Genomic DNA, 18,755 nt, shown 5'->3' with positions numbered 1-18,755 from the left:
ATTTCCACATTTATTTATTTTTTATTTTTTTGCAGTTTTTGGCCGGGGCTGGGTTTGAACCTGCCACCTCCGACATATGGGGCTGGCGCCCTACTCCTTTGAGCCACAGGCGCCGCCCAGCATTTCCACTTTTTAATAAAACAAAAGAAACAAAATGGGAAAAATAATAAAAATGATCATTTCATGACTGTAAGTGATGTGTATAGGTGGACTCAATCCTTCGCGGTGTTCGCAGCGCCTCTGCGTTTGCCCACCGTGTTACCTGGCGCTGGCATTGCTTTCCTCGCCTCTCCGGCTCCCCTGCGCTCTGCCAGCTGCGGGCTGCCCCATTTCAGCCGCCGGATGTCCAGAGTGACCCAGTGGAGTGCGCAATGATACTAAAAGTACGGAATGAACCTTCAAATACTTGGCAGCTGGACATTTCTTAAAACCCCAATCTCTGCATTTAATGAAATACAAGTGATTGCCAGTTTCTAAGGTAAAATAAATCTACACCGAATCTCAAAGTGAAATGAGGTCTGGGCATTGTTTAAATCTGGGTAAGAAGAGGTTTAGAATAAGAATCTCGGCAACCAATATTAAATGAATGTCATATTTGGCATGTTTACTACCAAATCTTGAACACTAAACATCAAACGAGAAGAGGAATTTAAAGGTGGTGCTGCGGAAGGGCGACAGAGCCCCTCTGCGCGGCCCGGGATCCTGCTCCGCAGTGTTCTGGTCCTGGGGCCTCCGGTGCTCTGCGGCCGCCCAGCGGTCCTGCTCTTGCTGTACCTGAATTCCGGGGGTTTACTACATGCTAAACACTCCACAGAGATTTCCTGGGTTATGTTATTTAATCATCTTAATGAACAGGCGGCCGGAGGTATTAGTGGGACCTTTATCAAAAAAGGAGGAGACGGGAGGCTGCTTGTGGGTGACTGTGGCTTGAGCAATGGACAAAGCCTGGACTTCACAATGCAACGTCTTGGGGTAGCGAAATCGCACTTGCGCCCAGGAATATGTACAAATAAGCAGTAAATGGGAAAAATTGTTTGAAATAAAGCAAGAAGAAATCGAATCCATAAGGGACAATGAGTTTGCTTGAAAACATAGTCAGGACCTGAGACAGGGATTCTGATCAGATTCATGATCTTCTGATGCCTGCTGATCTCCCATAACCTCACTAGGCATTCTTTTTTTTTTTTTTTTTTTAATTGTTGGGGATTCATTAAGGATACAATAAGCCAGGTTACACTGATTGCAATTGTTAGGTAAAGTCCCTCTTGCAATCATGTCTTGCCCCCATAAAGAAAATATATTTTCTGAGTTAGAATGCCTAGTGTTCAATAAAATACAGAGGAGGCCATGGGTTTGGGCAGAGCCCCTGCCCTAGGCCAGCAGACCAAACCAAAGTGGAGTAACAGGTGCTGGACTCTGTGGACACAGCCGTAACTAAGGTCTCCATCCAAACTTCCAACATGGCAGGGCAGAGAGAGAACAGCCAGATCCCCACAGGCCATCCTAACCCTGTGCCTTCACAGGAAAAACAATTTCGAAATGACCCAAACCCTCTGCTCTGCTCATTGGAACTCTGTTTTACAGAACAAAGTGTTAGATCTGAGTCTTAGACTTGCAAATAAAAGCCAGTTATGATCTTTACATTTGTCATAATTTTGGCATTAAACACGATGTCATAAAGGAAAACAGCAACAGGTTGACTATAACTTTAAAACTTTTGTTTAGCAAAAAAATATATAAATTCAACTGCCAGGACAGGAGTAATGAAACAGAAAAAAAGAAAAAGAAAGTACAAAGATTACAAAGACAGGCTGGGTCTGGTAGCTCCAGCTCATAGTCCCAGCTGCCCGGCAGGTGGAGGCAGGACCATCACATTAGCCCGGGAGTCACACTTCCAGTGAGCTGTGACTCACTGCTGCACTCCAGCCTGGGCAACCTAGGAGACCTGCTGCTAAAATGTCAAAAATATAAACAAACAAACAAACAAATAGAAAATAGGCCAGGAGAAAGTATTCCAAACATATGTGATAAAGCACTCCTGCAAATGTCTAAGACTATAATTGACAACTTAATACAAAAATGGCCAAAAAATATAACAAAGGTGAATCAGAAAATAAGAAATACAAAAGAGCGATAAACATGTAAGAAAATTTTCAATCTCATTTTACAAAGAAATGCAACCAAGACACCCACTAGACTGGCCAGCATTTCACATACTGATCATATTGCAAAGTGTTTTCAGAGATAAAATTGAGAATACATACCAAAACATAATGAATTTATCTCTTGATCCAGCAATTCCACGTTTAGGCATCTGTCTTCCCCCTACCCCCAAATTCCCACACACGTGTAAAGATATATGTACAAAACAACTTGTTGCAGAAATAGGTATCATAGCAAAAAATTGGAAACAACCTAACTGTCCATTAATAATTTAGGTAAAAATATTATATTTATTCTATGGAAAATTATGCAATTGTCTTAAAAATAAGGTAAAGCAACGTACAATGACATCTGAAGATTTCCAAGATATGTTGTTAGGTGAAAAATAGCCAACTCACAGGACAATACCTTTTTTTTTTTTTGGCCAGGGCTGGGTTTGAACCCACCACCTCCTGTATATGGGGCTGGTGCCCTACTCCTTTGAGCCACAGGCACTGCCCAACAATACCATCTTTTAACTATTTAAATGAAAACACTGGGAAGAAACCCCAGCTTGAGCATCACTACCTTAGCTGGCATGTGGGATTGGGAAGCAGAGATGTGAGCAGGAACTACCCCTCACACCGCTGGCACGACTTTTTAAGTGTATTTTCATGAATTACCATGGAGTTTAAAAATAAAATGCTTTCTCTTTATTTAACTGTGGTGTTCATCTCTCTTATTCCTTCTAATGAAGTTCTCAGGCAGGAAGTGAACAGGAACGTTGACTGACTTCCGCCACTCACACTTGGGTCCCAGCGTTCGACTGTTTGTGATTTCCTTCCTGTGCTCTGACCGAGCCACTTATTTTGGGTATACCCTCATGGTTAGAAATAGCATTTTGTTTTGCTTGAATTTTTGAACTCAGGGTAGAACTTTGCTTCTACAACACTGATGCTTAGTTGAGCAGCAATACTTTCCTTTTTCCCCCTCTCACAAAACAAGCCCAGGATGCCTTTACTACCCCACACAAAAATGGGCCATTTAAGAACAAATCAGTTCTTAATCTGTTACTAAATAGTAATCATGAGAATTGGATAATCATGTATATCCTGAACATAAGCATAATGGGAATGCATCTTTAGAAAATTGGTAGAGATTCTGGATATAAACGACGCAGAGTTGATATCCTTAATTAAGTTAAAAAATGAAATTGGCAAATTGGGTAGAAGAGCCCTAATATGAAATTGGGATTTCATGGCGTAATGTTAGCAGTGGGAAAGAGACATATTAACATTCTATCAAGCCTTTGTTAGAATTCCTTATAATTTTTCTCTAAATGTAGCATCTCAGGAAATTGTACACAATCCGTCCCATGAATCAGAATCCAATTATTTTATATTGGTTTCATTCTTTTACCCAAGAGAGCTCCATAAGTTATTTGTAGTTGCTCCTTTTTATTTTAAATCAACAGTGTCTCTCAAGTGTATGACATTTCCCATTAAAACATCACTTCCTTTAATTGGTATAATTACTTCATAAAGAGACAAACCACAGCACAATTCAACAATCTCTGGGTTTTTAAAATCTAATTATGTTCAAAACACAATATTTATTCTTAGTGATCTTAAAAAGAGTATAAACTCGAACAAAGCCCACACATTTATAATAAAGTAATCGGGGAGAAGAGAGTTATTTGGTGCCCCAGAGTACTGCCTCTGTTAGCAGCCTCCGAGAGAGAGCTTTGTGCCAAGTCATGAAGGGTGTGGGCGGGTTCTGGCCCATTAGCCTGAGTTGGAAGCCTGGTGCCCAAGGTGGAGAGTGAAGTTCAGTCCTGAGCTACCAGCTTCTCCAGGCTAGTCCAGGACCCAGGCCACCCAGGGGGCAGACAGGATGCCCCCGCCTCTGATTTTCCTCTTGCTGCAGAGGCAGGTGCAGAGAAGAGGGGAGGCGGAGGGTACAGACACAACCTCCAATATCTGTTTGAACAGGAGATTTCTTTCATCCATTTTACATTTTGGGATTCTACAGTAGACTGCTTTTGTAGAGAGGGGAATCAGCTATGAACATTCATTTTTGAAAACCTTTGCCCTACGCCACCGTCAGGCGCTGTCTCTGTATCAAAGGGAAGATGTCTAAGAATATAAGAAAAGCTGCAGCTGGAATACACCAGTGGGACCAAACAGCAAGGTGCTACCTGAGAACCACACCCTAAAACGCTGAGCCTGTCTTCACTGTTATTTCTAAATGTGGTTAAAAAGAAACACTAACTTAACAGAAGACAAATGCATGCACACACGTGCACATGCACCAGAAATCCATCCTCAGGTGGTACTCGTGTTTCCTTCTCGGGGTTTGTGTGAGAAGGGAAGGTGGGCAGAGCGCCCAGCAGGTGCAGAAACAGGAGGAAACTGGACATTCCTTCCCCGGCTGGTGTGGTGGGGAGCCTTGGCCCCCTGCTTTGCTCCGCCCTGCTAAGTGGTATTAACTAAGTGCTTTTCTTTCTTTGGTGCCCGGGAGCCCTTTCTTCTCTGCCTCCTTCCCCCTTCCTCTTCCTCCCTCACATCAACACACAGGCTGGCCCCATTCAGGAGTCAGCAACCTACACAGATTGGGAGACTCTGAGAAAGAGAGTTAATAATAGGCCCAAGAATTAGATGAAAAGATACATGTCCCCAGAACACACAGAAAATTCCAGCTTGAGAAGGTGAAGGTGGGAGCTGGGGTGGGGGTGGCAAGGGGCAACGTGCATAGGAAAGAAGTAAAAACTTTAGCTGATCAAGAGTTTTTCTATAGAATGGACTTGTCAGTGGGAAGCTGGCCCTCAAAGGCTGGCTCCCACCTGGGATGCAGATGGTGACGTCCCCGTCACGCTCCCCTGGCTGCCCCATGTGAAATGACCACCAAGTGGCTGTTTTTACTTCTCTACATAGCATTTACTATCATCTGGCATTTTTCTTTTTTTTTTTTTTTTTTTTTTTTTTTTGGTTTTTGGCCAGGGCTGGGTTTGAACCTGCCACCTCTGGCATTTTTCTTATTTAATTTTTTTCTGCCTCTCCCCTTCCTCCCTACAAGGTAAGCTCCTTGAGGGCAATGATCTGCCCTCAATTACTGTCTGCCTGTCTTTTGTCTCTTAGAATCTAAGCCCCCAGGGTGCAGGCAGTGGCTGGTTTTGTTAACACCCAGATCCATGGGTGCATAGCAGAGCCCTGCAATAGCCCAGTGAATCCTTGTTGAATAAGAGAATTCTAAAAAGATAGCCTTGCCTCTTTACCACAGTTGCATTCTAATAGATCAGTTGAATCTCCCTATGAGAGGCCAAGGGCAGGTGTGTTGCTCCCACTGCAGGCGTGGCCTCAATTTCTGGTCTATTGGGGCCAACCAGGGCTAATAGCAGAGAAAGAAGAAATATTTCCTCCGCCTTGAATGAGAAAGCAGCTCCCTTCCTTCTCCAGGGGCAGGAGGGAGAAATTCTAAAGGAGGAGCTCACTGCAGGGAAGCATTTTCAGAAGATCAAATATCGCTATAATCCGATAAGCTTCTTAGATGTGTGATAGATTACAATTACGGTGTGGATGGAAACGCACTAGGAAAGTATCCAGCTGTCTTCACCAGGCCGGCAACATCAAAGATTTATCTTAGACGTTTGCCTCTTTTCGTTATTAGGAGTTAGGGAAGAAAAAGCAAAGACATACAATAATTTATAAGTCAAGATATTTAAAATTAACATTTCATTAGTGATTTAAAATATATCTCTTTCAGAATATGCAAAGTATCACAAGTATATATGTATTTTAGGATAAACAGAATAGGGTTTTACAGCAGGGGTAAGTTTTCTTATACTGCGAACAATAATGTTCCATTTTAGAGTAAAAAGCCTTTGGTAAATGATACAAAGTAAAATAACGTCGTCAGAGCAGCAAAGGTAAGTGCTGGTGAATTTATGCTGCATATTAAATAGTCCTCAAGGATAGGGGGACCCTGTGATTTATCACCAGATGGGATGCTTCTGAGAGGGAATGGGGGTAATCACGCAGTGACATGGGGACAGTGGACAGAGCCCAGCCTGAGAGGAGCGCCACATTAAGATCAACCACTTGCAATACTGCCGTGTGGGCAGATTTCATTTCCTGTCCCGAGTCCATCAGCAGCGCTGATGAGAGGACTCTGAGCCCACCACGGAGTGAGCAGAATGGCATGCGGAGCCGTCACTGACACCTGCAGGAGACATGGGCAGTGGTGGGCAGGCAAGCATTTGCCATCCTGGATTTGCAAATACCTGCTTAACAGTTTTCTGATGTGTACCCAACACATGCCTGGTGACAACAAAAGCAGTCACTCTTGCTGATCCTGCCTCTGCCACCTGCACCGCAGGGGAGCAAGGCCACCTCGCTCTCTCTCTCTCTTTTTTTTTTGTGACAGAGTCTCACTCTCACCCTGGGTAGAGTGTTGTGGCATCATAGCTCACAGTAACCTCAAACTCCTAGGCTCAAGTGATCCTCCCGACCCAGCCTCCTGAGTAGCGGGGACTATAGTCACAATATCCGGCTAGTTTTTCTATTTTTAATAGAGGCAGGGTGTCGCTCTGGCTCAGGCTGGTCTGGAATTCCTGAGCTCAAGCAACCCACCCACCTCGGCCTCCCAGAGTGCTGGGATCACAGCGTGAACCACCAAGCCCAGCCAAGGCCATCACTCTTCACGTCAATGAGGACAGCAGCCTCGTCATCTCCCACACCATTTCACAGTTCTCAGTGCGGAATCCCACTAAGGAGAGATCAAATCTCAAAACCCAAGCAGAAAGTGGTGGAACAGGTATGCAGGAAAATGCTCATGGCTGCTCTGACACTGTCCTCATTCTGTGGCTGGCGGCTGTATTTTTATCTCAAGGGAATTTTAAGTGATAAAATGAAGAGTTAAACTTGTTTTCCACTTTGCAAGAAAATATTAATGCTTTGATTTTAAAGAACTGTTTTCACCATTTATTTCACTACCACACATTTTGTGTTATTTATTCTTTATACAACAGAGGGACCTGTTCTATGTCCTTCAGTGAGGGAAAATAAAGAGGAAATAGTGATATTTTATAAAACAAAATACAGGTGGTGTCCTTAATAATGCTGTATGAGTGTGTGACTGTGTGTGACTATGTGTGAGTGTATGTGTGTGTATGAGACTGTGCATGACTGTGTGTGACTGTGCAAGTGTGTGACTGTGTGTGAGTGTGAGAGTGTGCGTGACTGTGTGTGACAGTGTGAGGGGGTGTGTGAGTGTGCATGACTGTGTGAGAGTGTGTTTGTGACTGTGTGAGTGTGTAAGTGTATGGCTGTGAGTGTGTGTGAGTGTGAGAGTATGCGTGACTGTGACAGTGTGAGGGTGTGTGTGAGTGTGCGTGACTATGTGAGTGTGTGTGTGTGACTGTGTGTGTGTGCATGTGTGAGTGTGAGGGTGTGCGTGACTGTATGTGAGAGAGTATGAGTGTGTGTGAGAGTGTGAGAGTGTGCGTGACTGTGTGTGACGGAGTGTGAGAGTGTGAAAGTGTGAGTGTGTGACTGTGTGTGAGTGTGAGGGTGTGCGTGACTGTATGTGAGAGTGTGTGAGGGGTATGTGAATGGGTGTAACTATGAAGCATGCTCCATCTCTGGATACTTATTCTCTAATTTTGCAAAACGAGGGCAGAGTTCAACGTTTACGGAGGGAAAGATCCAGCTTCCAACTGAAGGACAGCATTCCCATCTTGATTTTCACCACACAGCTCTACTTTTCCAAGAGTGAAATCCTACGGAAGTGGCTTTCCAAAATATTTTGCGGAAAATAAGAATTAATAGATGGCAACTCCTCATTCATGAGCCCCAGAAAGGAGACGAATTCGTCAGGCAGCAGGGTCTGTTCTGGAACAGTCTCACTGGCTGACTCGTTCTCTAAAAGCTTGGTGGTGTCTCCCTTGACTGAGCCTTCTGGGTCAGGAGGACTGCATTCTCCTGGATTCGCAATGAGGCTTAATTCTTCAAGAAATAGCGTGTTGCTTGGTGAATTCATACTTGAGATGGAAAAGGAGAAATCAGGATATTGTTTCAAGCTTGGATTCTTCCCCAGGTCTAAGGAATCAGCTGCTGGCTTAAAAGTTGAGGAATCTACTTCATCACTATTGAGGAGATGGTTTTCCCCCGGGCAAAAGTGTGAAATCTGGGGTTTATATCCAGGGTTGAGGTCAGGCAGATACACAACTGTAGTGCTGGCCAACAGCGGATTTTGCAGGTAAACTCTTGTCTCCAGAGATTCCACGTTCCTTTCCTTCTTGTGGTCTGCGGGCTTGTGTGCTGGGAGAAAGATTTCTACCTCTGTAATCACAGGGTCAGCGTATAGGACCTGTTCACTGGAATTATTATTCATAAATTCACTTTTTTCCTAAAAAAAGACATTATTTTATTTTACAAAAGACATTTAAAATATATATTTTATATATAATACAAGTAATATTTGTATTATATATATTTGTAATAATATATAATACAAAAGACAATAACTGGATAACTGAATGAGGACTAGCATTTTGTTTTCTCTCGACTTTCCTTCCCCTATGATTTCCTCCTTTTGTGTTATTCTCTTGCCTCCAAATCTTTATCAAATTCTCTCATGAGGAAACTAAAAGAAAGGAATAATAAAAATAATTCATCTATTGAGCATATTTCTTGGCTTAAGTGATTTAAAGAGGAAGACAAGTCTTGCATATTAACATGCATATAATTTGTTATTTGTTTTAAAATATGCATTTTAAAAAATGGCCTTTGGAATATGTTGGACTGTTTCTCAATATTATGGAACCTTATGACAAGAAAATATTTTATTGTATAAATGAAAGAAAGGAGGGGAGAACTCTGTTTCGCTTGCATACTGAGATGATATGTTTGTGATAAACGCGTGGTGAGGTTCTTAAGGTGTATGGCTACTTCTGATCCAGACATACCTGTGAAGACCTGAACGGTGGGTGAAAGTTTCAGCCTGATGACTTTTCTGGGAGAGAAATGGACTCACGGCCTCCCCGGGCAGGCAAATAACTTCACCCAACACAATGATGAAATTACAGCCACCACTTTGTGTCCCCACCCTTTTCGTAAGTTGAAGCCGGTGTGTGTGAGTTGGAGGTGGGGCCTTTGGGAGGTGCTTGAGTCATCCTCAGGAATGGGGTCAGGGTGAGGGAGAAAGGAGAGCCATGCTCCTTCCTTCTGCTGACAGCAGCAGTGCCCCTAAGACAACCCTCGGCAGGGGCCATCTGAATTGCCTGGCCTCTTGATCCTGGACGTCCTAGCCTCCAGACCCCTGAGAGACAGAGGTTGCTGTGTAGACTCTGTCAGAGCAGCCCAGGCAGGTTAAGACCAGGCTCCCGAGTCTCTTGGGCAGAGAAAAAACCCTTAACTTGCAGGAAAGCCTAAACTTGACCTCTAATCCCAGAAGCCCAGAATAGGAAGGGAGTTTGGCAAAGAGGAAGATGGTAAATAAAGTGGCATGAAGTGTCATCCAAGTTTTCTGCAAGCCCAGCCTCCCCAGGGAACTTGCCAGGTTTTAGCAAGAGCAGCAGGTTGGGAATTACTTTCTCAACAAGTTTGACCAGAGAAGTGAGCGAGCAGCAGCTGGGATAGGCTGGGATAGTGAGCAGGGTCAGATCCTGGAAGGTCATGTGCTATGGAACTCAGATGTGAACCCATGGTTTTCAAATGTTCAAAAAATGTCACTCTTAGCCTAGGAACCTTTGGTTTAAATGATACGGGGATGGGGAAAGATGTGATCAGTGGGCTCAGAAGAGCTCAAAACAGCTACTTCTACCTGTTTCTGGAATTCTTCATCTTCAGACCTACCCAGCATGCTCTTTTCACTCCCAAACCTTGGTTCGTGCTCCCCTCCTCCCACACCCCTGACCTGCAGGGCACCCCTCCTCTCACAGCCCCTCACCTGCAGGGCTCCCTCCTCTCACAGTCCCTCACATGCAGGGCTCCCTCCTCTCACAGCCCCTCACCTGCAGGTCTCCCTTCTCCCACAGCCTCCCACCTGCAGGGCTCCCTCCTCTCACAGCCCCTCACCTGCAGGGCTCCCTCCTCCCACAGCCCCTCACCTGCAGGTCTCCCTCCTCCCACAGCCCCTCACCTGCAGGTCTCCCTCCTCCCACAGCCCCTCACCTGCAGGTCTCCCTCCTCTCACAGCCCCTCACCTGCAGGGCTCCCTCCTCTCACAGCCCCTCACCTGCAGGGCTCCCTCCTCCCACAGCCTCTCACCTGCAGGGCTCCCTCCTCTCACAGCCTCTCACCTGCAGGGCTCCCCTCCTCTCACAGCCTCTCACCTGCAGGTCTCCCTCCTCCCACAGCCCCTCACCTGCAGGGCTCCCTCCTCCCACAGCCCCTCACCTGCAGGTCTCCCTCCTCCCACAGCCCCTCACCTGCAGGGCTCCCTCCTCTCACAGCCTCTCACCTGCAGGTCTCCCTTCTCCCACAGCCTCCCACCTGCAGGGCTCCCTCCTCTCACAGCCCCTCACCTGCAGGGCTCCCTCCTCCCACAGCCCCTCACCTGCAGGTCTCCCTCCTCCCACAGCCCCTCACCTGCAGGTCTCCCTCCTCCCACAGCCCCTCACCTGCAGGTCTCCCTCCTCTCACAGCCCCTCACCTGCAGGGCTCCCTCCTCTCACAGCCCCTCACCTGCAGGGCTCCCTCCTCCCACAGCCTCTCACCTGCAGGGCTCCCTCCTCTCACAGCCTCTCACCTGCAGGGCTCCCCTCCTCTCACAGCCTCTCACCTGCAGGTCTCCCTCCTCCCACAGCCCCTCACCTGCAGGGCTCCCTCCTCCCACAGCCCCTCACCTGCAGGGCTCCCTCCTCCCACAGCCCCTCACCTGCAGGGCTCCCCTCCTCTCACAGCCTCTCACCTGCAGGTCTCCCTCCTCCCACAGCCCCTCACCTGCAGGGCTCCCCTCCTCTCACAGCCCCTCACCTGCAGGGCTCCCTCCTCTCACAGCCCCTCACCTGCAGGGCTCCCTCCTCCCACAGCCCCTCACCTGCAGGGCTCCCCTCCTCTCACAGCCTCTCACCTGCAGGTCTCCCTCCTCTCACAGCCCCTCACCTGCAGGGCTCCCTCCTCTCACAGCTCCTCACCTGCAGGGCTCCCTCCTCTCACAGCCCCTCACCTGCAGAGCTCCCTCCTCTCACAGTCCCTCACCTGCAGGGCTCCCTCCTCTCACAGTCCCTCACCTGCAGGGTTCCCTCCTCTCACAGCCTCTCACCTGCAGGGCTCCCCTCCTCTCACAGCCTCTCACCTGCAGGGCTCCCCTCCTCTCACAGCCTCTCACCTGCAGGGCTCCCCTCCTCTCACAGCCTCTCACCTGCAGAGCTCCCTCCTCCCACAGCCTCTCACCTGCAGGGCTCCCTCCTCTCACAGCCCCTTCTCATCTTCTGTGTGTTTCCTCTGCTACCGTCACATGTCTGGGTTCATTTTTGTTGCTGCAGTTACATCACTGCATTCCCATTGCAAGGCTTCGGTCCCTGTGACTGGGTTCGAGACCCTTGCAGTGCAGCTGAAGGCCGGGCAGTAGTAGGTCTGCCCACAGCAGAGCACCCCCCCAACCTGCAGAGCCCCCTTGTGCCCTCAGGGCCATCATGGAGCCACCCTTCTGACCCTCCGTTCACAGCCCCCCATGGTAATTCTCTTGTATCCCAAGGGGACTCTTCACAGTAAAGGGATGCCCTCCTCAGCCCCACCTGCTTCTCCACCTCATGTAGAACTGAGGCCCTTTTGAGTCTTTGAGGCTCATCCCGGGAGCTTTGCTTCTCTCCACCTTTTGTCCCTGAATACAGCTACAGATTGTTTGGTCACCAAGCATCTCTGGCACCTGGCCCATTATCTTCCACTTTACTTTTCTTTTTTGAATAGCATTGTTTCTTTCTTACCTTTCTTTCTTCTTCCCCTAACTCCATTCTCTCCTGTCTTTTCAGTAGGGTTTGAAAAGTACGATTTTGCTTCCACACACACATATACAATTATGTTAACGCACACACATTTATCTATGTGATAGGAGTTCTTCACTAATCTCCAGACAGCACCCTTGGTCCTGGTTTGGTGGTGTCTGATTACCTGCAGCATTTTCACAACATTGCTGTTTTCCATATTAGGAATGTCTTCTTGAAGCCACTTCGGCATTAGAAATAAGATTCTCCTTTTAATTCTAAAAAACAAAAACAACACATTAGAAGCGTATCACCTCAGGACTGGTGCAGGCGATCCCAGAGGAGACTGGGAAGTCAACTAGAATGGAAAGCACAATAAAAATCAAATTTCCTTGTGCAGGAGCTGAGGCTTCCATCTCTCGCCTAAAGTTTAGGGGGAACTTAACCACAGCACCTCAGGCTTTCCTCTCACAGCGAGCAGGAACATTTCCAGGCACTCACACCAGATGCCAAGTGAGTGGGAGAATCAGCCCACATTGGAACCCACCAGGACTAAGTAGAGTAAACCGTTACAGCAGAAGATGTCAGTGTGCGAAAGTTTGAAAAACGTCAGAGATATTTTATAGAACTTTCCAAGGTGGCCATAATTACAGAATATTAAAGAATAAGATGTTATACAATAAAACCCTATAATTGAGCTCTTCTGATTCCAAATTTAATTATTCCAAAGAGGGTTGTGATGATGGTGGTGGCTCCAAACTTTCTTTTTATGGATGAAGTAGGAGGTGGAGTCATGTGGCCCAGTGGGGGGTGGGCTTAGACTGTGTGTGTATTCAGGATCACCCCATTGAGAGGATGGAAAGAAGCGGGAGGAGCTTCTTCTCCCACTTGCTCCCCCAGGCTACCCGTTTGAAAACACTTTCTGTATTGGCAGTACAAGTTGATTTGGGAAAACAGGTTGTACCAAGAATTTAAAAGAGACTAAATGAATTTTTACACGTCAACAATGGACCCATCAACAATAACTCAAACATGTTTAAACAGGTTCTCTAATGATTTCACTAAGCAACAAATGAAATCGCTGAATGAATTTTGTTAGCTTAATTTGACCTTGGACTCGACAGTAAAAATAATTTCTTTACACATATTTATGCAATATTTTATGATTCATTTTCTTTCCTTCTTTCTTTTTTTTTTTAGAGACAGTCTCACTTTATAACCCTCGGTAGGGTGCTGTGGCGGCACAGCTCACAGCAACCTCCAGCTCTTTGGCTTACGTGATTCTCTTGCTTTAGCCTCCCGAGGAGCTGGGACTGTAGGTGCCCGCCACAACACCCAGCTACTTTTTGTTGCAGTGTGGCCGGGGCCAGGTTCAAACCCATCACCCTTGGTCTATGGGGCCGGCGACCTCCTCACTGAGCCACAGGCGCCGCCCCAGTTTTTTACTAATTCACACTTTTTCTGTATTTAAATTTGGACCAAATTAGTAAATTTATGCTATTGTGGTAAAGTTTTTATACAGCATGCTGATAAAGTTATAACGTTATAAAGCTATAGCTACTTACCTGCTTGTGGTATATTTAAAATGATGTGTCCTCTGGTGTCCACTTCTGTTTCTGAAATAAGGCTTTTGTAACTACTGTACTGTTTTATATATATATATATATATATATATATACATTTTATTTATTTATTTATTTTGAGACAGTCTGACTATGTTACCCTTGGTAGAGTGCCATAGCGTCACAGCTCACAGCAACCTCAAACTCTTGGGCTCAAGTGATTCTCTTGCCTTAGCTTCCCAAGTAGCTGGGACTACAGGAACCCGCCATAACGCCCGGCTATTTTTTTGTTGCATTTGTCATTGTTGTTTATCAGGCCCAGGCCAGGTTCAAACCCACCAGCCTTGGTGTATGTGGCCAGCACCATAATCACTGTGCTATAGGCATGGAGCCTGTTATATTAAATCACAGTATCTGCTCACATGTAAAAATAAATATAGTGGAACTATCTCTTATTTCATCTTTTTAAAAAGAGTAATTAAAATATTAAATATTAAATAATTTAATAAATATTAAATATTAAATTAATTATTTAATTTCATATTAAAATAATGAACTTAGCCAAGAATTGTCCTATTTCCTTACTTGTCATTACCAACTAAAATTTGGTGTTTGGTTAATTACAAACTTAATGTCATTTAAATTTCACATTAACTAGGACATCTTTGGATGGTAACACAATATCAATATTTTTATGGGGTGTTTGAACATTAAGATGTTTCAAGGGACTTTATAATCAAGTATATTTTAAAGCCATGTAAAAGTAAGATTCCATATTAGTTGGCCTGCCTCAAAAGGATATTAGGAATATATTTATTGATGTGTAATTTGAATTTTGAAATATTAAGTTCTGGGGGAAAAGCCTACATAGACAAGAAATCATTCATGTACTTTATTTAGCACAGCTCTTTTAAAAATCTTTCTACTGCATTTTGATTATAAATTTAAATGAAAGATTATCTCCTGAAGCAAGTTATGGCAGGAAAGAGAAAGTCAGTGCCAATTTGGCAAAGGAACATTTGAAAAGTGTTAAAATTTGTGAATAATGTATATACGGGAAGATGGCTGCATCACCCAACTCTGGTCTAGTAACAGAGTCTATTACTAGTCAATACATCTGGTAAAATTTAGAATCAAAGGTTTTGCTTCCCCCCAAATCTCATTTTCAATAATCAGGCTTAAGTCTTTATTAATATCATATTGGTAGGAAAAAATGCTGATTGAAGGAAGCCCGCAGAAGGGGTGGTTCTCAGGGCTAATGCTAAAACACCAACACAATTGGTAACAAGGTGACAAATTCAAACACAGCCACACTTGTCTGTACACTGATTCAGTGATTTGTGGGTGCAGCATTCAAGGCAGGTCATGGTTTCAGCTCTGAGGAATCCAGATAGAGAAACCTGAGGCATGAACGAGAGAACATGGTCTTGACACAGCCGTGTAGGGACTCCCGGCTTCCTGCTCAGCGACCATGGGCTGAGCGCTTAGGCTGTTTAAGCTGCATTTAAGTCACCTGCAAATTAGGCCATGGAGCTTTTCTGGCAGGGTCACTTTGAGGATTAAATGAATGACATCTGTAAAGAGCCTGGTGTGACTATATACTCATTAAGCATTGTTCCTTTAATTTTCTTTTTTCTAGATAAAAAGGTTAATGGATTTTTCTAGTAAATAAGTAAAATGACTGTTTTCATCTCACACACACACACATATATGGTCTTAATCCGAAAACAGAAGTTCTGCAAAAACTTACCCAGTTCGGAGCGATCTGTTAAACATCCCAACCAAAACCAGAATTGATAACGTGACGGCAAAGGTGACCATGCCGGACAGCAGTCCAAGGTCTTGCCTGTTGTCTAATGAAAGGAAAAAAAATAATTTCAACCAAGCATTCATGGGATACTAGAATTATCATTCCCTCTTCTCAAAGAAGATAGAATAGGGAAGCAAAGTTAACCTTCACCTTGGGCTATAGTGACTGCTCTTCAAACACCTGACTCCCCCAGGAAACAGCATTCCGTCTGAGAAAATCAGGCCCCTTGTACCTGGTGTCAGTGGTTCCTAGCAGTGCATCTCCAGCAAATGTGCTCGCTGCTGGGGCATGCACATTTTACACAAATATGCTTAGTAATGAGCTTCATTTGGTTTGCCTGACTCGGGTAAGACTTCCCAACTACTTGTAGTTGAGTCTAGAGCTGGCCACGATTACAACTGAGGCTTTTATTTAATCTTTTGTGCAAGATAGAATTTATGTGTGACTTGTCCTCTTTCTTCAAAATCATTGTTCATGATTTTTTTTTTCTGCTGATAAAGGACATTCAGTCTGCTTAGAATAAAATATGTTAAGAAGGAAATCAAAACTGACACATGATCTTGCAGTGATGTTAAAACCAATGTGTTTCTTGCATTCTGAAGTTGAATTAATCTCCTGAAATCTTTAAATAATTGATATAATTTATAGAATATTTATTATCCAGCAGGATCATAGAATTTTCTTTCTGGTACTTGAATAATCCTATTTTAAAATATAGAAGAGAGTTGAAACATCACTTATCATACTGAAATTTGTTCCAGACACAGGCAGGGTGTCCACACTTTTTTTTTTTCTCTGCCACACACTGGAAGAATAAGAGTTGTCTTGGACAGCACATTAAATACACAAACTTATTAAGTACACAAACATTTTGATTAGCAAAAAAAAAAAAGGTTCCTGAATGCTTTCTGTGATATTCAACACCACAGACAAGCAAACTCAGCATGGGGCCCACAGGCTGCACGTTGGACACCCTGTGAGCCATACTGGGGGGCAGTCTCCCTCCGTCCTCCTCCCTCAGTGCCTCCCTCCCTCTGGCGAATGTTTATGGGGTGCTTACCATGTGGCAGACACGTCTAAGCCCTGCTCTGACTATGTCCCGGCTATGACCACCCTACACCAGGCTCTCCAGGTGTCCAGCCCCACTCCTAAAGCCACCTGGCAGGCAGGGTTTGGTAGCTCTGGCTCACTCCAGGGTCCCAATGGGATGTGGAATTAGTGTTTTCCTCCGCCACAGAACTAGTGCTGGAAATTTCATGCAACTCCTAGTGGGACACTGGCTGCCACACACTCCTGAGCCTTAGCACCTGGAAGAGGGTAGCAGCCCTGACTTAACATGGTGCTGGAGGGGGCGTTCTAAGGAGAAGAACAGAGCAACCAGGAGTCCAGGTGGAGATACTGGGTTTGAATCGAACTCTGCCGCACACCAGCTCTGTGATCTGGGGGCACAATTATGCACTTGCTGATGCTCAGGTTTCTCTTCTGTAGAACAGAAATAATACTACTTATCTGACAGAGCTGCGGTGAGTTCCTGGCCCCACAGCGTCCATGGGAACATCACGGCGCAGGTCTGTGAAGGCAGCTGGTATGCGTGCGGAGCCAAGGCACTTGGCTTGTAATTCATTTACACCCTCAGCTTCCAAGTGCCCTTATTTGGCTTCACCTTTCTTCCTTCCCTCCCTCCTTCCCTCCCTTCCTTCCTCTCTCTCTTCCTTTCTTTTCTTTTTTTTTTATTTTTTTTATTTTAAGACAAAGTCTCACTCTGTGGCCCTGAGTAGAGTGCTGCGGTACCATAGCTCACAGCAACCTCAAACTCTTGAGCTCAAGTGATGCTCCTGCCTCAGCCTCCTGAGTAGCTGGGACTACAGACATATGCCATGATGCTCAGCTAGTTTTTTCTATTTTTAGCTGAGATAGGTTTTGCTCTTGCTCAGGCTGGTCTCAAATTCCTGAGCTCAAATGATCTTCCTACCTCAGCCTCCTGAGTAGATGGGACTACAGATGGCTGCTACCACACCTGGCTAGTTTTTCTCTCTATTTTTAGTAGAGATGGGGTTTTGATTTGTTCAGGCAGGTCTCAAACTCCTGAGACCTGCACCTATCTCGGCATTCCAGGGTACTAGGATTACAGGTGTGAGTCACTGTGCTCACCAGCTTCACGTTTCTTTATAAATATAACCACCACCTGACTTTTCATTTTTTTAAAAATGTCAGAATATTATGGGGGTATAAATGTTTTGGTTACATGAATTGCTTTGGTACAGTCTGAGTCAAAGTTATACACGTAAGTGTGCCCTTTGTCAGACGGTGTGCACTGTACCCGTAGCTGTGAAGTTACCCCTGCCTCCTGCTTCCTACCTGTCGATTTACTACCAAATGTGTACGTGGGTGTTGATTGATTGTTTCCAATTTAATAATGACTATATGTGGCTTTTGTTTTTCCATTCTTATGAAACTTCACTTAGAAGAATGGTCTCCAGTTCCACCCAGGTTGTTGACAAGGTAACAACAAGGTAAGTTCACCATTTGTTATGGTTGAGCAGTATACCACGGACGGCATACAACTACCACAGTTCATTAATCCATCCCAGACTGATGGGCACTCGGGTTGGCTCCACACCTTTGTGATTGTGAATTGTGCTGCAACATTAGCACACATGTGTCTTTTTGATAAGACACCTTTTCCTCCCAGTAGTGAGACTGAACCTCACTTTCCGTCTTGTTTTGTTTACTGTTTTTCTCCCCGTCTGTCTAGAATGGACACTCTAGAAGACAGAGCAATGCTGAGCATACAGGAGGTGCTTATTAATATATGTTGAATAAATAAACAAAGAGCAAGGAATATCAATCAAACCTGCCAAAATTCTTACACTATTCCTGCCACATTTTACACAAGGAGACAAATAACTTACTAGTTGTCTAGAGTTTCCCAATTTGAAAATTTTAGTTAGAGTTATACTTGCCCATGGTACAACTTGATCTAAAATCTTTAAAAGGTTGGACATGGTGGCTCACATCTGTAATTTCAGCACTTTGGGAGGCTAAGGCAGGAAAATCACTTGAGACCAAGAGTTAGAGATCAGCCTGGGCAACATAGCAAGACCCCACAAAAAATTAATATTTTGTATTTGTGTATATTTTATATAATATTCTGTATGATAAAATTTTTGTATAAATAATTATATAAATCTGTAGTCTTAGCTACCCAAGTAGCTGAGGATTGTTTGAGTCTGGGAGTTCAAGGTTATAGTGAGCTGTGATGGTGCCATGGCACGCCAGTGAGACAGAGTGAGACTATGTTGAAAAATATTTTTTT

The 18,755-nt window shown here is 44.8% G+C and overlaps 1 protein-coding gene across 1 annotated transcript in view; it reads right to left on the bottom strand.

The window, feature by feature from the left end:
• Positions 1–7,144: 7,144 nt before the first annotated feature.
• The window catches only part of IL23R (interleukin 23 receptor), a 59,559-nt gene continuing 47,948 nt past the window's right edge, over positions 7,145–18,755 (bottom strand). Inside the window, exons 9-11 of the mRNA XM_053592604.1 lie at positions 15,380–15,482; positions 12,255–12,345; positions 7,145–8,547 (exon numbers count right to left, since the gene is read on the bottom strand). Of these exons, the coding sequence (XP_053448579.1) occupies positions 7,897–8,547; positions 12,255–12,345; positions 15,380–15,482 (845 nt within the window). The 3' untranslated portion in view covers positions 7,145–7,896. The remainder of the gene's footprint in view (positions 8,548–12,254; positions 12,346–15,379; positions 15,483–18,755) is intronic.

The sequence above is a fragment of the Nycticebus coucang genome, chromosome 5 (genome assembly GCF_027406575.1).
Source record: "Nycticebus coucang isolate mNycCou1 chromosome 5, mNycCou1.pri, whole genome shotgun sequence".
Taxonomy (NCBI): domain Eukaryota; kingdom Metazoa; phylum Chordata; class Mammalia; order Primates; family Lorisidae; genus Nycticebus; species Nycticebus coucang.
The sequence above is the reverse complement of the archived record's forward strand: the minus strand, read 5'-3'. Positions and strand labels throughout refer to the sequence as shown.